Raw genomic sequence first — 24,348 nt, 5'->3', positions numbered from 1 at the left:
ACCGGCAGCATTATATGAACAGCGCTAGGCAATGAACTGGCATTCACTCTTGTGGACCTTAGAGGTAGAAATAAGGGCATTTTGAACCAGGGAAAGAACAGATTGGGTCTCACAGCACTGGGAAGCTGAGCCAAGAGAGACTGTATGCCACATATCAATAACATCACAGCCAGGGGAAAGGGATGGGAAGCATAGCAAAGGGAGGATGATGGTATTTAGAAATAAACTAGCCTGTCAGATTTCAATTTCCTGCCACTGTAATTATTGCAGCCTTTTGCCTGCAGATGAGCTTGTGACATAGACTGCTTTGCGGGTTGTGTTTATCGTGAAAATCTGCTTCAAATGTTTGTAGAGGACAAAACCCCAAACCTTTTCATTGCAATAGAAGAGGCTGGCTAGGCTGCTCAACCTGACAATTACTCTGATGGAGCTTTTGAAACTAGTAATGGGCATACAAAACATTTTGTTCAGATGTAGTACAGTGAGGAAAATGTTCCTAACAGTTCTCTCTCTCTTTAAAGCAGCCCTGTGTTTTAACAATAGATTTTGATAGCTCCAAAATACAATTCCTTGAGTTCATATAGGCAAAAACAAAATAGAATCACCATTTTCCAGTTTGCTACATTACACTCCATCATCGCTAACAGAGCTGCCAACAAAGATCACAAGGTGATTTTCTGCTGTATCCTGCCATGTGCATTGCAATCCTATACATGTCTACTCAATTAGAAGCCTCATTCATTTCAGTGAAACTCACAGTCAAGTGTACATAGGATTGCAGCATAATAGTCCAGAATGCACTAAAATAGTATCATTCAAGAATTAATGGAACATAACACAGGGATGCAAAACCTGTGACCTTCCCCATGTTGCTAGAATACAACTCCTACTACTGATCACTGGCCTTGCTAGCCAAGGCTAATGGGAGATGAAGTACAGCAGCATCTGCAGAGACACAGGTTTGCCATTATTAACTAATGAGGCTCATGGCCAAACTACATGTTGCATTTAGCATGTTTTTTAAAAAAAATGTGCATAAGCTAATCCTTTTTATTTTGAATAAAAGGCAGCTAAAGATGATCTAGCTTATCTGTATGAAGAGAACAATGGAAGAGTTTTAAGAAGCAAGATGGAGAGGAAGATGGGGGGCAGAGTCTGTGAACTGAAAATATAGGGGGCTCAGGCATTTCTCTTTGCAGAACTGATGTGGAACAGTGAGTTTACAGATGAGCAGGATGGAGAAGAGGACAACAATTGAGAGATTGGGGAGACAGCAATTTTTATTTGTAACATGAATATAGGGAACAGGAAGACAGGGCTCCTATACCTTTAACAGGTGCATAGGAAAGGGCAATTTGATTCAGCAGGTGCAGACTTTCTCACTTGTGTGCCAAGCCACATCTGCCAAAAGGTTCATTTTCTATGCATCTGTAGTTTAAAGTTCAAAGCACAAGTACTTAAATAAATAGGAAGGTCATACTTTGCCCCTGAGCAGCCTACACTGGGACAGCTGTTTCAAGATCTACCAAATTAACACATTCATGAGAGCTATCAAATATGCCCATGATCAGTGTTTTTTCACCCTAAAAAATAAAATGTTTAGGGGTACTCTCATTTTGACTCAAGAAAATCACCATTTCATAGTTGAAATTGGGAAAAATAAATACAGTAAATGGACAAAAGTACAAAGAGTCACAAAATGTTTAGGGGTATGTGTCCACCTGCGTCCCCCCAGAAAAAAGCACTACCCATGATTATCAAATATAAAGAATAGACTTTTACCACTGAATTCAATTCTATTTAAAAGCAATTTTTTAAAAGGCTACAAAATGTCAATAGTATTTATTCCATGTATCTGGAAGGATGCATCATCTCTGCAGAAAGCAACATAATAATAAATAATAGTCTCCCAGAAAAGCCTTTATATCTATGACTCCTTCATTCCAAAGTAGGATTCTTCAGCGATCAGTCCTCCTCTCCCCCCCCCCCAAATTCTTAATTCATATTCCTACCCAACATAACTGTCCCAAAAGACCTAACATGATCATAAGCTTTCATCTAAAAGTGCTCTTAATTCAATTTAACAATTTATTCCAGAATTTCTGAACTTCCTTCATCTTTCTATCAGGGAATTCAGTGTTCTAAGTCTAGATCAATTCCCAACTAGAGATTCACAAACGATTGCACAGCTGAGTTCTCAGAATTACTAGGATTTTTTTTATAAAAAAAATCTTCCAGGACAGTTTCATAACAGCCAAGGTAAGAGCAATTTGTCTGCAATCGGCTCAGTATAGCTGACAGAGGAATTTAGCCTTCGCTGTTTCTGTGAGAGAGATCAGCCTGGCCATGGGCTCTCAAGAGATAAAATATGAAGCCACCTGTCTTGCAATAGTTCAGTGCTGCTATATGAAACTCAACAAGCAACAAGTTCCCTTTTTAAAATGGGTATTCTAAAAATCCATACTATCCCCCCCCTTCAGTGCAAAATTTATAGCAGCAAGTCATCAGGCATTTCTGCTAGGGAAAATGAGGGATATGAAACACAAGAGCTTGTGATGCATTTGACTGTTTGCTGTTTAGTCGTTTAGTCGTGTTCGACTCTTCGTGACCCATTTGACTGTTAGCGTGTGCATTTGACTGGTTCTTTGTTCAGTAATCATGCACTGGGAGTCAAGGAAGCAACCAGTTAGCTTAGGGGATGTTACTGGACTTCAGCAGCCTTAGCCAATATGGCCAACAGTCAAAGATGGTGGAAACTGTAGCTTGGCAACATCTGTAAAGCCATAGGTTCCTGGCCCCAGGTTGCTGGCCACCTCAAAGCAACAGAAAGGAGGTAAAACAAATCCCTGACCTTGGGTAATATCCAATGTTAATCCATTGATTGCAACAAGTTCTCCACGGTATTTCTGGACAGCAATACTGCAGAACAGGATTTGCCGAAAAATCAGAAACTTTGGCTATGAAAAAGTTCTGTTAGCTAAATGTTGAACAAAGCTCTATTTTTAGGAGTCCTGTCTTGAATTTGAAGATTATCAAAGGGAAAATAAGCTATTCATTGTTAGTTTTTAAAATTAGTAATGATGCTTTTTGAAAGAATGGCTTCAAAGAAAGAAAACCAGCAAGTGTACATATCTCAGGCACTTGATAAGAGAGCCTCTGTGGTTTCCTGTTCTTCAGTTAAGCCCTTGAAGTGGAGAGCTAAGTTTTCTCATTGGTCTTTTTCAGATCAGGTAGCATGGGCCACCAGGGTGACTGCTGAGCACTGGAGAAATGTTTAATGAAATGTTTAATGCTCTCTTGGGCATTTCACAACAGCAGGCCAGTATCAACTCAACACCCACTGAAATTCTTGGGGCAACAATACAGTAACTCCACACCTGCTGATATTCCCCAGCTGAGTCAGAAATACAGAAAACCTCTTTTGCAGGGGACTCAAATGCTCAAGAAACTGGAGAGCATTCAAGACATTTCACACATTTAAGCAGAAGCAAGACTAGCTCCAAAGTTTGCAATCACCAGGGAGGTGCAGCCAATCACAACTTGAGGAATTGGTATGTATTGGGACAGGTCAAATCCACCGCTGCTGCAAAACAGGAATTCAGAATCTGGACCAATAAGTGAAGACAAAGAGCCACTGGCTTCAGTGAGTGGTCCTGTCAGCATTCTGGGATCTCATGACGTTGCCTCTTGAAAATGAGGATACAATTCTTTCCTGGATTGCTGAAAGTCACAAGTATTGGTCAGACTCACCAAAAGGTGTGACGAGGAGTGCTTGCTTGCAAACAATAACTTGCCCATCAGGGGCAGAGGAAGGGGGGTGCGGTAGGCGCTGGCCACCCCGGGTGTATCCACTGAGGTGGTGGTGACAAAATGCCAGGTAGCACTCACTGCGGGGCCTGAAGCGGCGGAGCCACACGTCTCTCCTGGGAGAGACGTGGTGGCTTGAGCAAGCACAGGCTCCACGCTGCCCAAGCAGTCCACTCGCTGCCTCCTCCCCAGCTGTGGGGCAGCTGAGTGGGAGGAGGCAGGCAGACTCAGGAGCAGCCAGGCACCTGAGCAGCTTCTTCCGCCACTGTTGCCCATCCAGAAAGGGGCCATTTTTTCAATGTAAAACTTTGTGGATGTCCATGTGTTTGACTGTTACTTGGATTAAAGAATGCTGTGTAACATGATCTTGTATAACATGATCTTGCAGCCCTACTGTATACTATTAGCCTTTTTCCAAAACATTTTAATCTTGTAGGTACTTGTTATGACCAAAACAAATAGATCTCGACTGAAATGAATATTCATGCAGCCCAGAATTTTCACTGATCACAGACCAAAGATTGGCATGGTGACATCTGGACCCTTGGCAGGCATATCAACACACCCTTTGTCACAGATAAAGTGTAGAAAGGCAAACTATCTGCTAAAGAGAACCTGCACACCTGTAATTTTTGCATTAAAATACAGAGACAATTGCCGTTGAAGCTGGAAACAGGAGGTTAGAAAGTCATCTGATCTTAAAGTGCTTTGGGCTCTTTTCTCAGAAAAGCAATTCAAAAAAAAATCAGATAGGTTTTTCAGAAAGTACCCTCCAGTGACTGAGATTACTAAAGCCTTAAAGCTGCGGCTGGAGATAATCTCCATTTCCCATGATATGATATTACAGCAAATGACTCTCTTCACAGACAACAAAATCCAGAAATGGAAAGCTGAAATCAGGACAAGAGAACAGGAAAACAACAGAAAGTGAGGGGGGAAACCTCTCTCTGTCCCAAATATTATAGTCCCAACTAATTATTGGCATACATCAGGTCTTCTCAAATTGTGATCCAATTTGAAACAGCCTGCCAGCCCATGCTGCATCAACCACTCAGGTGCCCACAAAATGCCTTCTTTTGCAGTCTCAGTCAGGTAGCAACAACTGATGGTTTCTCAAGCTTTTCTGGACTACCCTGTACGGTGAGGAGGCCATGCTCAACTCAGTGTGGCACAAGTTGTACAGCGCTCTTCAATAGCGCCCTTCACAAATGTATTGCCAAGACCCAGGGCAAAACCAGCAGGAGACAAGGTCACTAGTTCATGCAGACTGCAAGGATCAACTGTGCTTTGGACCCATATCTAATCCCCCTTCGGAACGGCCAAACAGATGTACCCTAAAGATACACATTCTGGTCAAGCAGGCAAAGCAAAAACATTTGACACCCCCTCCCACTATGCACACATACACACTACTACACCCCCACCCTAATTTTCCAGTTTCCTTGTTTTGTAATGCTAATTGCCCCCATCTAGCTTGCCCATCTGGTTTACGCAATCTGCTGTAATTACTGTTACTGCCATTGGCAGGAAGTTGTTGCCACTTCCATCTGTGCTTTATGTAGCATTAACTACCACTGGCTCCTTCTACTGCTGTTGCCCAAGTAGGACCCAAGGATTAAAACGAACAAACAAGTTCTTGATTAAAAAAAAAAATCAATAGTACAATGATCTTCTTTTTGTACATTTTGGTTAAAGCAACAGGGTTACATAGCAAAATGAAACACCTTCCTCATAGTTTCTCCATATTGTAAATAGAAATGAACATAAGTACACAAATGTTAAATACTATACCAGTCCTCCACAGCTCATGTCGTGCTAAGGCTGTGATCTTACACTGGTAGGGGTAAGCCCCACTAAATTTACTTCTGAATAAAGATGTCTAGGATTGTGCTGTAAATAAAACTGTTTTGTAAGTTAAATTCAACTCAACAGTCCCATCACATGTTAGTCCCTATTTGTTTCACGCAGCCCCACCAAAACAACAATCCTTCAGATAAGTTCTGTGGGTGCCAGCATAAGAACATGCATAGAATCTATGTATAGTATTGACAATGGGAATGGTATATAATCATGCAGGCAGAAATAATGGGTTAAAAATAAAAGACACTGCACTTTTATTCAACCATCTAAAAATCTTTATGGACTGTTTAGTCCAAATGTTGCCTGTATTTTGGATCAGTTGGTCTACTCTAGATGTGTACATTAAATTGCATTAAAGAATGTGAAATTCTGAAAAGTATTTTAAATTAACATTACTATAGTCACTTTTCAAACAAATTATCTCATCTCCTGTGGCCTTTTCAAAGGCCAGTTAAAGCTCAAATGCCAACTTGCAAAAAGAGTTTATTGGTAAATTATAGAATTCTAAAGATAAAGGACTGTAATGGAAATGCAAACAGATCATTAACATTGCTAGTGTTGGGCCCCCAGCCAGATTTGCTGGGCAACAACATTCACTATGCTCCTTTTGGAAAGAAATGTTTTTTGTTTTTTTATTTCAGGAAATTAGTTTTATAAGACACACATTTGCTGAATTTCTATTTGCACAACTATACGTGACTGTACTGTGATTAATAATGACCAGGTTATATAGGCAGAAAATGTACTTGCCAAGTTAATCTGCTTTGTTTATCATACTGGGCAGGTTCTCTTTCTGGGTTAATATATTACAAGTGCATGAAGAGCTGGCTGCTTCTGAAACTTCAGTCAAAGCCTCAATTTCTTATGGCTTAAAGAATATTAATATCTAATAAAAAGCAGAATTGTATTAAAACTATAGTCCTGTTTAGGCATTAGGAAGAGGGCAATATAAACACAGGAGAGGGTCAGCAGGGGCAGGCACATTAGCCCCAATTATGCAGGGTTCAAAAATACACAAGGAGCCTCCATGGATATAAAAGGTTTCCCATTTCAGAAGGTGAAGCCAACGAGAACAGTGACAGGGGTAAAGCTCATATTCACTGCATTTAAAAGTTTGATTTGCCCTCTTCCTAATGCTTCAGGAGGACGTATGTGTGTGTGCATTGAATCCAGACTAAGTTAATCATATTTATGACACATTAAAATGAATGTGAAAATTTAGTTATACTGACTTAAGTCCCATCAATTTCAATCAGTGGAAATTAAGTGCTACTAGCTTAATAACCTATGCATATCCAGTCCTATGCATTCCGTTTTACCAGAGTTGGATTAGTCATCATGCTTGGTCTGATGTAGGTAAGATCCTCCGTTTAAACAGAATGCTCATCCCAACCCAGTCTTGGAAGTCTACCACAGCTTATCCTGAACATACAATGGACCCCACACTCCATATAGATGGACAGGGAGAAGAAAAGCTAAGATTTCATGCATCATGACTGCAACAGAGGCAAAACGGATGAATATTTTGTCCCTACAGGATTCCACGTGACTACAGGCTAGGTTTGTGTGTGTATTCCAGCTTCCATTTGTTATGGGATGGTCCCTGATAAAAGAGATCTATTTTTCACCCAAAATTCTAGCAATTAAATTTTAATGATAGGACAGCTTCCTCCACTACACCTGAGGGTAGCAGTCTAGCTTTGGAGGCACATGGCAGTCTATAAGTGACACACAGCTCTCTTGTTCCACATCTCACTGCCAGTACTCCCCAGAATTTGACACCTGAGGCAGCTGCCTCACTCTGCCTAGTGGTATAGCCAGCTCTGTATGGGATAGGACCTTTTCAGTGGTGGGACCTTGCCTGAGGAACATCCTACAAATGGAGATTCAAGTGGCCCTATCCTGGATAGCTAAGACATATTTGTTCCATCAGTCTTTTATGGCCTTGTTAACTGTTTTATATTGGTTTCAATGTTCTTCAGTATTTTTTTGATGTTTTATTGTTCTAAGTTGTTTGGGGGGCTCTTTTTGGCGCAAAAGGGTACTACAGAAATGTTTATAAAATAAATGCAATAAAATCTACACACATACAACAATATTGCACTTTCCAGTACAGTGCAAAAGAAAGGGTGGTCTGGTTTGCACATAACACTAATCTATGGTTTATTAAGTCATGGCTTGGTGTTATAAGTGAACCCAGCCAAAAGGTTTAGCTATGGGGCATGCTTACTGCTAACAAATCACAATCTGGAAACCAGGGAGTTGTATCCAGTGTAGTGCTAAGTTAAAGTAACTTAGCAGTATACTTGTTCCAGTGGTGGAACATTGCTGTGCAAGGGAAACAAAAGTACCAGTGCACCAGATTGTGCAGTATAAGAGTATACACAAGCACATGGCCAAAGATGGTGGCACAGCAGATTTCACAATCTGTTGTTGTACAACAAGCTTCCACTAGCACAACTGTTGCGCTGGATTCCTTTGATGCATAGCTTTTAAACTGCGCCATCTGCTAGCACAAGGTGTCTTGCACTAATGGACAGAACACACTGGTTACGGCTCAGTGTTTGTTGTTTGAATATAAACCTTTGATCACAAACCTTATTTTATTTTATCTTTGGCTTGGTTGATAACATGTGAACCCAGTCAAACTCCACCCAGTATGTTCACCAAATTACAATGGCGCAAAGCAAGCGCAGCTGGAAAACATAACCATATATTAGGACAACTTCTGGTTTATTAATCAAGCCATAGCTTAGTGGGAACCAGGCTATTTTTTGTACAGTCTAGACCTCTGACCTAAGGATTTGGGGTAGTTCTATGTGTGCTGCATAGGTAATAGTTAAAATCTAGTTAAGATTTATGTGTGAAAGAGTTACTTTAAAAACAACAACAACCCAACTAGTTACATTGACCCGGATATAAAAGCCTAAAAGTATTTCTAGACCATAAACCATACTGAATAAAAGTGAAAGGAAATACTGTCAGCCTTGCCCTTCAATTTTATTTTAAGGTACCTGGACACCTTTTAAATTTACATGAGCAAATGAGCTATAGAATAGCATTTGAGGGATTAATGTATGTCACTTTTGATTACCTCAAGATAAAATATTACAATATAATCCTACCATTTTTACACCATTTACTTGGCATAGTGGCCTTAGAGGAATGAACAAATTGACTTTGAGCCAAATGGATTTTTTATGCATATGTGAAGCAGAACAACACACACACACACACACACACACAATTAAGCACAGGGTAATTGTTTAATTCCTTAAAACAGGGCACTTTAATCTCAATAAGAAGTTAAAAAAGACAAAAATATTTTTTGATGATAGCTCATGGGCAGCATGAATATTTAGCACATTGTGCATGGAAATGCCCCTTACATTAAAGACACTAAGAGAAAAATATAGCTTGTTCCTTTCGTCTAACATTTACATATGTGATTTGAAAAGAAAAAATAATTTTGCTTATTAAGGAACAGCTTATAATTCATGTTAAATCCAGCTAAAGTTTCCTTCATATGCTCAATAGATAAGAGCAATATTTCCTTTTTGAAAAAATGATATGCCAAATGTTTGAATATATGGTTTCATCTATACCTGCTTAACTCCCTATTCAAATAATCAGGGCTCACAGTGTAATCCTATACATGTCTACTCAGAATTAAGTACCCTCAGATTCAATGGAACGTTGAAAGAGCTTGACACTATAGAGAGGTACTTAACTTTGACAAAAATCTGAAAGGGGGATCCTGGTGCCCTCCAGCTGCTGCTGAACTTCCAGTGCCCACAAGCCCCAGCCAACATGGCTAAAGGTCAATGATTCCGGGACTTGCAGTCCAGCAACATCTGGGATTCCACACTCCTAGACTAGATCATTGTGTCACTTCTTAGTTTGTGCATTCAGTGAAAAACAAAGAAAGTGAAAGGGTAGTACGGAAATGCACTCACTGTAAGATTCAATGAATGAGTTTTACTCATCTGCAAAGTCTGAGCAATCAACATTATCTGACGCTGATAAGGAATTTTCCTCAAGTTGGTGATTGAGACTTTCTAGAAGTAATGTTTTGTTTTGTCTTGTCTCATCTGGACTCTTTAGCATGTGACTTGCATCACTTGTTTCAGCCATCTAGGCTGATTTGCGCCGCAGGCACTTGTATGTAATGCATTTGCTTTCTTCTTGTGCCTTCCTGTGATCTTGCCTGTGGCGAGGGGAATGTATAGTTTTTAAAGTTATGTGGTTTTGCTGCCAGCACTACTTCCCACTATAGGTGAGTTGCCATCTCACTTGTGACTCATCAGCTATAACTAAGTGAGGATACACACAGACCTTCATGTGGGAACCAATGTCTGAAGATGTAGTGAAACTACCTAACAAATTCCTCAGAAGCAGTCTCAGGAAATTGCAGAGAGGTGAAAACTTGAAGACAAGGAAAACTCACTTAAAGTTTGACCTGCATGCCATTAATTATGGTCTCCCTAATGTTCACAGTATCTATAAATATTCCCCAAGCTACCAACGGTAGATCAACAGCTCTAAGCTGGATCCAAACCAGAAGATCCATTCTGCATTTCAAGGTTATCATTTATACAAGTGTGCCCCAAAATATGCATTCCTACAGGAGAAGGGCTAGCAATGTGTCATATCCTCTGAAGAGGTGACCTGCAGAAGAAGCTCATGTCCACATTACAGTGGTACCTCGGGTTACATATGCTTCAGGTTACAGACTCCGCTAACCCATAAATAGTGCTTCAGGTTAAGAACTTTGCTTCAGGATGAGAACAGAAATCGTGCTCTGGCAGCAGGAGGCCCCATTAGCTAAAGTGGTGCTTCAGGTTAAGAACAGTTTCAGGCTAAGAACAGACCTCTGGAACGAATTAAGTACTTAGAATTAAGTACTTAACCCGAGGTACCACTGTACTTTTAAAGCATGTTTATACCATCCCACTTTAACAGTCATGGACTTCCCTACAAAGAATTGTGCAAGATGCAGTTTACTCCCTCACAGAGTAACAATTCACACCCTTAACAAACCACAATTTCCAGGATTATTTGGGAGGAACCCGTGTACTTTAAATGGGAGAAAAGGCAACATGTTAAATAAAGGAGTGCACAAAGGCAGCATATTGCTTCTCTCTTCTAGACCAGCCGGTCATGCATCACCCAAAGAGAGGATAAGAATTTGCACAAATTTCCCATATAGTCATCTATAAATATAGACACATATTTTAAGGGAAATACAATACACCTCACCATAGCGTGGCAGACACTGGGTGATTTGTGTACCTGCTTGGACCGCAGGCCACAAGCTGCTAACTGTTGATGGGCTCCTATTGTTATGGTTCTTCATCTTTAAACTAGACTTGGACTGGACAGCCCTCAAAATAGAGAATGCTGTCCTCTGCAATGCATGGCCACCCTACTGTCTTCTGACAACCCCATTCTACCCCTTGGTACTTGGGAGTGTCCCATGGCTGAGTGTGCATGTATGTCTAGAAATTAGGCACTATGGCAGAGTGCAGTAGATTCAAGGGCTCTAGATTCTGGCAAGTCAAAACACCCCCCACCCCCCCACCCCACTCAATGAAGTGAAACCAAAGGGATCTCAGTATGAAATCATGCGAGATCATACCAACCAAAATGGCTGCTGTGCTCTCGTGAGAGAAAACGGAATGGGACAGTCCTCTTTTTTTCGGGACACTTGTGGGGTATGCTATCAGCCCTATATTCAGAAGACAACACAATCAAGCTTCAAGACTTCAAATCTCAAAATATGAATACACTTTCCAAAGGTGAACTGTTACCAGTTAGGCTCCAAAGTAAATGATGTTTCTAAAACATTGAGCATCCAACAGTTCCCATTCTGTCACTGTCCACCTTTCAAAAGAGCTCAGGGCATGTGAGCAAAGTTAGACCTATCAGGCTTGATATTTAAAGTATCGTGTGAGTTATTGATTTAACTAAGAATGATAGTACATCAGATTGCAGCATGCCAAAAAATTTAAAGGGCTGGAATTCACCAACATGTTGGAAGCACTGTGACATTTGGGAAGCTGCTCACCTCTCATTTATCTATGTCAACATCACCTTCCTCAAGTCTGGAAATATCCTCAGTATTATGTTTCTCTTTTCATTTCTCATTGACTCAAGATGTGTTGACTTTCAGCCATTAATTAATATAAATAGGAAGCAGACAGTGCATTAATTAAATATGACACTCAGATTATTTAAATCTGATATTAAAAACCCACAAAGATCATTCAGGCCATTCTGATACTCTGCTTTCCCAAAATGAGTGATTATATCAAGCCCTGGCAACTTGCTCCAAGTCTGCTGCATCTTGGCTCCAAAGGACAGAAGGAATAAATGAAGTGAGAAGAACACTGGAAATGCCTAATAGACAAACTGACTAATCTCACACCCCAAGGTCATAGCAAAGCAATTCATTCTCTGTATTCCAACAGGCACTAGACATGATTTATCAATCTGAGAGTAGGCTTACAAACACTATACATCTCAATAATACATTCTTTGCACAGTGTAACTTTTTAAACAATGATTGATTACCTGGATGGCCTCAAACTTATTTAACAAATGGAAACAGAACATTTGCAAACTTTCATGTTTAAACAAGGAATTGCTCTATGTACATTTTGCCACAAATTCTAGCAAGGATTTATGACAAAGGAATTTTTGAGAAACTGTTTCCAGCTTTAGCTTTGATAGATATTGAAGAATTTTTGCCCTTGGGTCTCTCCATTTTATTTATGTTTAGGCCCTTACTCTTTTATAGTGACAACACTGGAATTTTCACCTTAACGCTAAATAATTGCAGCACTTTCCTGAAATTTCATTTTTAAGGTTTCATGTCTCCCCTTAATGTTACCTATTGTTTTAATTTTAAAATGCCCTAAAATGTGCACAAATAGATGTTTTTAAGCAGGTAGTTCATGTACTTCATTATGTGACTCAATAGCTTGCACCATTCATTACTGGATCACTGTTCTTCATTCACTTCATTAAATTATTTCATTATTGTATTCTTCATTAATTTATAATTGAAAGGCTGTAACTCAGTGGCAGAGCACATGCTTTGCACGAAAAAGGTCCCAGGTTCAGGCATCTCCAGGTAGGTTGAGAACAACTCCTATCTAAAAATCCAGCAGAGCTGCACTGTCAGTCAGTGTTGACAGTACTGAACTAGATGAACCGATAGTTTCACTCTGTATGTTCTGTATGCAGCATCCCATGTTCCTATCCTGTGTAATTGTACTTTTTAGGGGTCATGGATTAGCCCAAGTCACATGAGAAACCAGGAAATAACAAACACCAATACACCCAAGTGGTATATTCTTTATGCAGTTTCACAAATATCCTAAATCAAAGTGTAGTAATGTATTAAACCTCAAATACACCTGGATTTAATTTGTGAATTCCAAACCAGCCAATGTTTTCTACTCTTGTACAGCAAAATGTTTTGAAGAAACTAATGCCTAAAAGTTTACAATCCAGTTTATCCCATGCTTACTTTGGAGAGTTGACTGTAACAGACAAAATGACACAACAATCTACTACAAAGACAAATGTGATGAGTTATGCTATACTTTTCCCCCATTAATGTCCCAGGAAATATATTTGCACCAATGTTTCCAGTTATAAACAATGACTTCTAAGCTACAACATTGAGATCAGTTCCTAGAAATTTCCCTTAATAAGCAACAAAATTGGTATATAGTGCAATACAGAAATCTCGTGATGGTTTCCACTTCCCTATACTCCATAGAACAAACTGGTCCTTCCAATATGCTTGTTGCAACATAGGTAGGATGAAGGTCTAAAACATACATGAGGGAGGGGAATACAATATAATGCCATTGTCAATTAAGACAGGCTTAACAAGGGTCAAGGTTTCCCAAAACACTAGTATTCTGATAAATGCAACACTGGTTATGGATGTGAACAGCTGCCCAGTCATGGATTCAAAAGATGGACTTTTGCAGCTCAGTATCTGCCACCCTTATCTCTCCCTTGGAAAAACAGAAAACACAACCTGCTTGTACGGGATTGTTTTAAGTGAAGTAAGCAAGGAAAAATTGAATATGGCAGGCTAAAGCAGTCACAGATATAATTCTGCAAATGATTCCACATATCCCTGTACCAAATTACTGATTCAACATCTCCCCATGCCATGGAGATTTACTATTTTGAGGTGCAAATATCTGTGTTTGCCACATAGTTCTTTTCAGGCACTCTGTCACCCTAAATGTTGCAGAAGGTTAATTATCACTGTTTGAGCATGAACTGATTATAGGAATACCAGCTGCCAGTTATTCTACATGGTGAAGTGCACCTGGAAACATACAACTGTGACTGATTTTGAGGCAAACATTTACTTTGGCACGGCACGAGACAGAAGGATTCATTATACACTTCCTTGTTCCAGGCAGTAATTTGCATCTACAGCTCTTCACAAAATATTACAAATTACACATCTGGAAGAATTATAATCCTTTTTTATGGCAATAGCAACAGTTCCACAATGATGTTCTACAGAGAAGTCCTGTGTACAGTGTGAACTTCTGTGGGAGATTTAAATAAAACACCTACAGCAAAGCAAACAAGATAGTGATACAAAACTGCCTGTGGCTATGAGCCTCAAAACCTGCCTGTTCAAATAATTAAGCTCTGCATCTCCAGTTGTTCAGCATTAGAGGCCTCATCCAAAGATGAATGAAGCCAATAAAAAGACTAGCTCTGATTTTTATTGGGTGTTGGTGCTGAGCTGTTGAATCATCAAGCACCTTTCCTCCACTTGAGTCAGAGAAGCACTTCACTCCTCTGTGTTGCTGGAAAAATGTCTCAACTATTTGGGATGCAGATGTGCTGATAGAATCTTATGCTGCATCTTCCCATTAGTGCATATAGAAACTAAATTTAAAGTACTAACCACTGTTTGATTTAATTGGTTCTGTGTCAGGACTCTATATGAAGCCAACACTATAATGAAGCCAACACTTCTGATTTACTACAAAGGCTTCTGTTTGTATCGCAAGCAGTAACTGGAGGGAGTCTGCTTATGGTTACTTCAATAATCCTGAAAAAAAATTTCAACATTCTAACTTCATATGGAGAATACTTCCCCAAATGCAGAATTAAACACATTGTCTTCCACTTTATTTTCCATTAATAGCATTCATCTGAATATTTTACAGTACCCCAATGGCTTTCTAACAAGAGAGAAGCAACAATGAATATGTGCAGCAACACACTGTCAAATTCTATCTAGTCTACATTTTTTCTAGGTATTATCCATTTTGGCTGAAATAGCCAAAGACTAGGTAGGCCCAAATTGACTCAATTTAAATGTGATAGCATGGGGCTCACATAGCAATGCACCTAATGCGGGTTGAGCACACTGACAGCACAATGATATAGCCCACCTACACAGAATGAAGAAGAAGAAGAAGAGTTTGGATTTGATATCCCGCTTTATCACTACCCTAAGGAGTCTCAAAGCGGCTAACATTCTCCTTTCCCTTCCTCCCCCACAACAAACACTCTGTGAGGTGAGTGGGGCTGAGAGACTTCAGAGAAGTGTGACTGGCCCAAGGTCACCCAGCAGCTGCATGTGGAGGAGCAGGGACGCGAACCTGGTTCCCCAGATTACAAGACTACCGCTCTTAACCACTACACCACACAGGCCACAGCATCACCTTTGCATCAAAGGGCTGCCAGCATATCAGGACAGCAGATAACTGTATATTCAGAAGCATAACAAGGCCATGTAGGGGGGAAATATGCAACCCTACACATCAGAGATGGAGAACTTTTATTACCCTGAGACCCATATTCCCTCAAGGGTAACCTTCTGGGGCTTCAGGAAAGTGGTGGGGCCAGAGTCACATTCACATAACATCCACACAAATCCATTTAGTAAAGGTAAAGGATCCCTGGACAGTTAAGTCCAGTCAAAGGCAACTATACATCCATTCAGTATAACCTCCATCCACAAACAGCAGTTAAATGGAACACTTCCATGGATGTATTCCACGTGACAAATTTAAATTGGGCCTTAGTGTGCTGAGATCACATTATGACTGAGCAAATCAACATTTAAATATGCCATGAAATCTGCATTCAAAGCTTTATCCTTTCCCAGTGACATGTCAGAGACATCTATTCAATGTTTCCCATAGAAAATTGCTGACATGCTGTAAATGGGGAGAACTACTTTCTTTTTGTCTTCAGTACACAAGAAAAGATACACACCTACGCAGGTCAGGTCAAATTAATAATTAGCAAAATTTCAAACAAAAGCATATTCAAACTGATATCATCATTGCAAGGAGAAAGCAACCTGACTGGCATGCAAGATTATCTGAAAGAGCATAGGTTTATTAATTTATTTTCTAGAGCAGTGGGACTTTTAAGATCAGGTTTTTTAAAAAAAGGAAGTGAGGGGAAGAACATACCTTTCTGGATTCTCTACTTCTTCAGTAACAAAATTGAGGTAAAACCTATAAAAGCAAAGTTTAAATCAATTTTATTTACCAATATAGAATTTTTCACATGCAATCTAATTGTCACTTAATACTCATAATAACTCTGTGCAGCAGATTAGGCTTTTGAGTACACCTTAGAGTGCCCAAAAATCTCCCAGAAAATTGTAAGTGGGCCCCACCCCAGGAAAAGTCAGTTAGGCTACAATCCTATATTTACTCATCCTGAAATAAGTCCCATTGAATTTAGTGGGGGGCCTATGTCAGGGAAGACACATACAAGAGTGCACTGTCAAGCTGCAACCACCGGTTCATTTAGATAGCCATTGTCTTCTGCATTGACCTGCAGTATCTCTCCAGGGTTTCAGAGAGGAGTCTCTTGCAGTCCTACCTCAAGATGCCAGGGATTGAATTTGGGACCCTCTGCGTACAAAGCATACGCCAGAGAACTTACATCTATCTCATAAGCTTAACATTTATATCATAGACTCCTGCCATGCTCCAAGTTTACAAAGGGCATCAGTTTGGCTGAGATTTACCTAATAGCATATTGAGCATACAATGGTCAGGCATTCAATGTAATCTAACCTGTCATACCACTTACCAGCCTGAGTAGGCATACATTCCTGAATAAAAAGCAAGAGGCAATCCCTTGACACTGGCTGCATTCCCCACAAATGCATCTTTAAAGTGCTGAGTTTCTCCTGAAAAGCAGATTAAAATATATATCAACAATTTACAAAGAGTGCAAATCACCAGCATAACCACCCATGAGATAAATCCATTTATTGTTTTTCTTAAAAAAAATCATTCTAATTCCTGTTTAGTAATCAGCCCCTCATACTTTAGACCAGAGGTTGCCAACCTGATCCCTACCGCCCACTAGTGGGAGTTTCAGGATTCTAGGTGGGCGGTAGGGGGTTCCACGGCACAAGCTGAATCCTCCTTCCATCGAGTACCAGTGGGCGGTAAGGAAATTCTACCATCAAGAAAGATGCATTAGTGGGCATAAAAAGGTATAAAAAAATTAGTAGGTATAAAAAGGTTGACTACCTCCGTGCGCTGCTCTGGTTCGCCAGAAGCGGCTTAGTCATGTGGCCACATGACCCGGAAGCTGTACACCGGCTCCCTCGGCCAATAAAGCGAGATGAGCGCCGCAACCCCTGAGTCAGCCACGACTGGACCTAATGGTCAGGGGTCCTTTTACCTTTACCTTTTTACCCCTGCTTTAAGTTTAGACAAATGGGACATCAGAAGCATGTGAAGAGAGGCATCCTTCTGTTGGCTGGCTACAAATGAGCACCTTCTGGCTACAAATGAACACCATCCACGGACTTCAACAAAGCTCTTGCAACTTTGCAATAAATGTCACAGATCAGGTAAGAGATAACATATACAAGAAGTAACAACTACTGAAACACTGGATACAAAAGTAGTGCCTTTGATAAACAAGGGCATAATCATTCAATCTAATGGCTATACTCTTGCAGGTGTTTCACATACTACATGACACACAATAATTAGCAAAAGCCACATTATATTTAAGCAAACATCAGTACCATCAGAACCAACACCTAAGGGTAAACATATTAGAAATAGGCCCCAGGAGGTGGCTACAAACATATAACAGGCTGTATGTCCCACAGCTGTTTGGAATATTTACCCTTTCACCCTAATTCCCAGTGAAGACTGTTTTGAAAGCAGTTCTGCTAATTTTTAAGAACAGCTAACAAGAAAACCTACTGACAAAACAATTCCTTCCTCATGAGCACACGCAGTTATACTTACAGAACGCAGTTTCCCAACTTTCTACTACAGAAGGGGGGGGGTGGAGTGGCAGAATTCCAAAAACAAACATATGTTTGCTTAAAGCTATATCCACCACAACGTATAACAGAAAATTGTCAGAAAATTTGCTACGGGCATTATTTGGACACTGCGAACACATCCTGTAATATTTTAGCAATTTTCTTCCAGCACAGTTAATTTGTTCTCCCTACTACAGTAGAACTGAGGGAGGCCTATTGCTCAATCAAAGCTCAGGAAGGGAATATATTGACAGTCCCTTCAGTCTAGGAAGATCCAGTGGTGAGCCTGGGTGGGTGGGGTCAGTTTGGCAGGCTCTTCACTAAGAAGGCTGTCATGTGAAGTTCAGTGGTTCAGCACAGGGAGTAGCCATGCCCCAATTCCAGCAGCTCCTGGGGCTTTTCAGCTTCCCTTTTCCTCCTTCATATGCAAAGTAGGCAAATATGAAACTTCCATTTACATTTTGGAACTGCAGTTTTCAATGATGCCCAAATATGGAAAATTGTGAGAAGTTTGTCATAACATAGTTTCAAATCATGGTTTGTTAATTTACTGCAGCCTATACAAACCATGGTTCTTGTATTTGGATGTAACAGGAAACTGCAGTTTGTTCCAATACAATAACAGTTATTCACATTATATCCATAAACATGTGGTATTAAAAACAGCTGGCACATTGATTATCTTATTAGATTCAAAGTAACCCTTAATTAAAAGAATTAGCCATCTGTTTAAACAGCATAGAGGAAGAAGCTGAGAAAAGTTTTGAAAGTGAAAGCCAATCAGTGGGAATATAAACCTGAAGGAAGAAGCTGGAAAATTTTAAATCAAGAGTTTGGCTGTAACTCATAACCACAGTTTAGCATTATGAAAATAACTCTACATGTGCCTTGGTTCACACAATCCTCCTCCTTTCCTCCTTTCTCATGGTCAAATGAAGGAAAGTGGAAACTTCTACCCTTCTTTTAGATTAACCACAGTTTAGCCTGTTGTGCAGTTAGTTGAAACAAGTCAGATTTAAAAGCTATTGTTTGAACTTGGCTTGTTTCATCTATCCATAGGCCACTAATCACCATTTGTCTGGGTTTGGATTGCACAAGAAGATGTATTTAAAACCTTTTAAAAGTCAGAGGTTTACACAGACACATCTCTCTATTCAGGCAAACAACAGGAATGATGGCAGTTCAAGAAACACAGTCCAGAGAGGTAGAAGCATTTGAGGAAGACCTCAAGGGCTGAATTTGCCCCGTGGGTTTGAAGTCCCCTTCAGCCCTGTTCTAAATTATACGCAAGGAGCATTCAATGGTGCATGCGCCCCCTCCAAGCCGCCTGGTTGGGCACTTACCCGTGGGCGTGGTGCGCCAGCCAGGTGAGTGGGTGGGTGGCAGGCATCGGATCCCGCCCACAACCCCTCCCCTCTTGCAGGAGGAAAGGCTTTTTGCAATGGAATTTGATAAATGAAGAGCATTGTGGAAGAGTTTTGCTCACAGATTATGTATTGTCTTGTGTGTGTGTGTGTGTGTGTGTGTGTGTGCGTGCGCGCGCGCACGCGTGTGTGTGCGTGTGCGCATACACACACAGAGCTAAATGGAATACAGTATAAAATAGTTGTTTGAATGTCCTATCGGAAGTTCCGTTCCAATGCATTTACCCTCCTAACAATTTTTTTCTTGAGAGGAGCAACTCATTGGCCCTTCATTTAAAACATTATGGATCCAGCCTCAATACGCTCTCATCAGCATGCCGCTGTAAATATAAGTTCTTCTCAGCATAGTTCCACTTCCAGTTATTTACATGACAGTATGGAGCTTAAGTTGAACAAGCAGAGACTAATTAAGAGATTTTGCTGGCCTCAGCACTATATGGGTAGGGACAAGGGTGGGAAGGGGGAGATAAAAGCACTTAAAATAGCATTTACTTTTCACTTCATACCTTTAATTAGCTGCATAACTCCAGGGACTATAATTATCAAAATTGCTACGAGCTTGCAAAAGGTTAGGAAAATCTGGATGCGGGCACTCCAGCTGACACTCATGCTATTCAGGACCATTACAATTGCTGGAAGGGGGAAAAGAAGAGAAAATAGTTAAAAGAAAGTGCTACTCATCCCTCCAAAAGCACCGTAAGCTTCATCAAGGGAAAGCTTTCCCCAGCATGCATTCTAGGCATTTGCAGAAGAAGTGGAGTTACCCTTATAAACGTTTCCTTCATTAGTCTTCTCGCCACACACTTTTTTTCATCATCCCACTCTCCTCAACATGCCTTTGCTAAAGCACTCCTTTCCCCCCACCACCACTGCCGTTCTACCAGCCATAAATCTCTTTGCAAGCTTTCAACAGCAGATATTAAAGTTTCTTCCTTCCTGGCAGAACCATTCAGTGTTGATAATTGATGAACTGGTATAACTCAGCCTTTAAACTGAAAATTAATGTCACTTTCCCATTTCAGTTGTAATCTTTGGTTTGATTTAACTGCAGATTTGTATGGCATTGAAAACATTGAACAATGGAATAAAACAATCAGAGTGCCAAATCCTCGCAATTATGGGCCCTGCAAAACATTGCCCCTTGGGCTCAATGTTCACATTCATTTCTTCTCCTAAAGGTTCTGTGTGGTTTCCTCTAGAGAGATTCCTTGGGGAATGTGCATTCAGCAAGGTGGTTATAAGGAACCTTTCAGCTCTCTTGGGGAGCCTGAATTACTTCCATATTCTTAAGTATGAATAAGTACATGAGCAAAAGACTATTACCTACTAAGTTACATCAGTTTTGTATCAGTTCAACTGTAATGACATTTTCCAAAGAACACTGGGAAATCTGGAAAGAATTCCCCAGAGTTTCTTGGGCAGAGGGAATCAGTGGCGTAGCGTGGGTTGTCAGCACCCGGGGCAAGGCAAGTAATTTGCGCCCCCTAACCCGTGGATTTGCGCCCCCTAACCCGTGGATTTGCGCCCCCTAACCCTAGCTCCCAGATGTTGCGCCCGGTGCGGCCGGCCCCCCCTGCACCCCCCACGCTACGCCATTGGAGGGAATGACTTTAAAAAAATATGTTTCCATCTGATGAATTAATTTGTTTGTTTTCTTGCATCTGTATCCTGCCTTTCTTCCCTCTAGAACCTAAGGCAGAATTCCCTGTGGTTACCAGGTCGTCTCCCATCCAGGTACTGACCAGGTCCAGACATGCTTAGCTTTAGCAAGCAGCTGACCTCAAGTGCCTTCACATGTCTGAGACACACGCACTTCTCCCTACCCTATTTGCATGGTGATGCAATTACTTGTAGTTGTTATTTAATAATAATAATAATAATAATAATAATAATAATAATAATAATAATAATAATAATAATTAATTACCACTTCACAGACCAGGACTCAAGGCATCTAAAACATTTTTTTTTTAAAAAAAACATATAATTTTTTTTAACCTAAAACACACTGATTTCACCCACCAGGACATTTTGTCAAGCAACCTGCCCTATGCCTGATGCTATTATATATGACGTCAGGGATGTCATATATGATGACTGAGCTGAAAAGTTGTTTGCAAACAGTGGCGATTTCTGCCCCCATTTCTGCTTCAGTTAGAATTCTCTAACATCCCTAGTAATTACACTCCTCCTCTGCCATAATGAGGATACCTGGTTGCACAGTAGCTACATTTTTAATTTCTCACAGTCTCTTACAAAGTGATGCTAGGCTGAGGGTATTTGGGGAAATTAAAAGGGCAGCTAGATGCCTAGAGTGACCAATCAGAGGAAAAAAGAATTCAGGGAGGCAGGGTAGATACCAGCATGGTCACTGCTAGGATGCTGGGGCCCTGGGAGCTGCCCAAGGATTCCAGGTGCAGATGTAGGGCAAGCAGGAATGAACAGTGGCATCTGGCTAGCCACAAGAGAGCAAGAAAACCCATTGAGCATGGACATCTGCATAGGGAAAGTCTATGCAAGCAGCCTGTCCTTGCTCAGTGCATGAATGGCAGGGCTGAGGAAACCATGCAATGTAGGAATAGGGCAAGTGGTGCAGTCCACCTTGTATTAAACTAGCCAAACTTGGCCCTCCAGCTATTTTTGGACTACAACTCCCATCATCCCTAGCTAACAGGACCAGTGGTCAGGGATGATGGGAATTGTAGTCCCAAAACATTTGGAGGGCCAGGTTTGCCCATCACTGAACTAGAGTAATGTGTGAAGGGGCCTAGAGGAATCTGTTCTTCATGTATAAATATAAATATATTATATACATTGCAATGCTGCCATGACCAGCTATAAATATAAAGTAGGCAGTCAGATTAAGGAGCTTAAACCAAAGAAACAACAGCAACAAAATCTTTAAAAGACACCGGCCAATCTCCAATTTTTCCAAAACAGAAAAAGGATTACAGGGGGAGAATAACATGTTTAGAAGTTTGCACTGGGCCCAGAGAAGTGATTGTTTGGTTGTTACAAATGTGCATATAATTAAATGACTTAATCCTTATGTTTAAAGAAAAGGGCAATTAATGATCAATCAGTAGCCAAAGAAAGAAAATATTGTTTATTTTCTTCCGTCCAGCTACTCATTCAGGATTAACTGGAAGGCTGGGGTAACTGGAAAACCACCATCACATTTACTGCGCAGACAGATTCATGCAGAGTCATGGAGATTAGCAGACACAACAGAAGCCTTGTGTATCTGCCCTGGTTAGATCTATAAAGCCAGACTACCCAAGATGGAGGCTGTGAACTTGCATACTAAAAATACTGAACTAGTGTAATGCTTCATATTGCCAGAATATTGATTCACAATTATCGTCACACGTACAGGAATTTTTTATAGGTGTACAGCATGTGGTGTTTCTTTACACAACTTGGCCACCAGCTTCCTCAACATGAAACAACAGAGTTCACAACCTCAGGATTAATTTAACCTTGTGTTTGTTATGTTGAACTATTCTTTAGATTCACAACTGAATACATCCTTGGTTACAATGCCACAAACTAAGGGCCTGTCCACACTTGTCCCAAGTCAAGAAGCCTTGGGTCCAAGTGGTTTGCAGCTTGTCCAATGGCTTTCCCCTGTAAAACCTTCTCTTTAGCATGAAATTGGAGTGAACATCAACCTGGAGAAAACCCAATGAACGTTTGCTCCGATTCAATAGTAAGCAGTGGGTTTTCCCGGGGGAAAGCGGGGGGGGGGGTGTTTACAGAAATATAGATGATCCCTGAAAGAGGTGTGGGAATCCAATGCTGATTTGGTGGGAGAGAAGCAGCGACTCAGTAATATGCTGAGGGGAAAAGACATTAAACTGTAATATCTGTTAGCAACACAGTTCTTTCAGGCTAATTGCACAATGATATATAGGCTGACAAGAAGCCATGGTGAAGTGTATGAAAGGACTTTAAACACCGACTTGGTCTTTTAAAGGAAAGAGCAGAATAAAAAGAGTTCAGCTTCTCTGCCTTGAAAACAGTTATACAACTCAGGGATGAATGAGTAATCCAAGCATCTTTGCTCCTATGAGCACTTAGTAGCAACATTTCAATACAGCGACCTGCCTTGCAGAAATTTGTGCTTGATTTTCCGTTAGTTAATAGCCAGCAAGAACCTGAGTTATGTGGATGACAAAAGTTCACACAGCATCTTGTGGCCTCCTTTCTGAGCAGTCCAAGGAATGAATCATAAATCACTCTTCTTAAGTGAGTCATGCTTATTGCAATGAAAAAGCCAGCATCTGTTTGAGAACAGTTTATCAGTATTTATAGCAAGGCTTTATTGTAAGTTCTGCCATGTTCAAACTGGTCGTGAGGCTGCCAGCCTGTCTTGTGGCTGCTCTGTTGTGGCTTTGTAGTTAGTCATAAAAAGAAGGCAAAGGTGTCATTTAATATTACAGCACATGGGGTTTGCTTTTATAACTACATCGGTGTGTTCATCCACCTGCAAAGTTTGCACAATCTTCCTAAGTTTAATGTGGAGTGTGGGTGTGTATGTTAAACTAAAAAACCAAGGTAGGGGTACAAAGAATTACATAGAATATATTTATGGAAGTATGAAAAGTATGGAATGGTTATGGAATCTTATATGTGTCAGTTTTGTTTTTAAAGACATGTATGGGGCACTGCCAAAAAAATAATAATAGAGCTACTTAACATTTATAAATACAGTGATTTTAATCTATTATAACAACATTTTCTATCACAAATATACAAATAAAAAAATGTAAACACATTTTGATATTTTTGTGAGCCAAAAACTGTATTGCATGATTCACAGAACTGCAAAATTGTAAAAAAAATATGTACTGATCTGCACATGAGTCAAGGAAGTGAAGATCAGGACAGAACAGTACAAATTGGAATTTACAAAAATTGAATTCATCAGGCATCCAAACAGAA

The 24,348-nt window shown here is 40.4% G+C and overlaps 1 protein-coding gene across 3 annotated transcripts in view; it reads right to left on the bottom strand.

The window, feature by feature from the left end:
- Nucleotides 1-24,348, bottom strand: part of SLC7A11 (solute carrier family 7 member 11) — a 106,967-nt gene that overhangs the window by 22,358 nt on the left and 60,261 nt on the right. For all 3 annotated transcript variants that reach the window (XM_081209218.1, XM_081209217.1, XM_081209216.1), the window contains 3 exons: nt 19,911-20,036; nt 16,777-16,876; nt 16,146-16,190 (listed from right to left, as the gene is read on the bottom strand). In XM_081209218.1, coding sequence (XP_081065344.1) covers nt 16,146-16,190; nt 16,777-16,876; nt 19,911-20,036 — 271 coding nt within the window. The remainder of the gene's footprint in view (nt 1-16,145; nt 16,191-16,776; nt 16,877-19,910; nt 20,037-24,348) is intronic.

Source organism: Podarcis bocagei, assembly GCF_964188305.1.
Source record: "Podarcis bocagei genome assembly, chromosome: 9".
In the NCBI taxonomy this organism is placed as follows: Eukaryota; Metazoa; Chordata; class Lepidosauria; order Squamata; family Lacertidae; genus Podarcis; species Podarcis bocagei.
The sequence above is the reverse complement of the archived record's forward strand: the minus strand, read 5'-3'. Positions and strand labels throughout refer to the sequence as shown.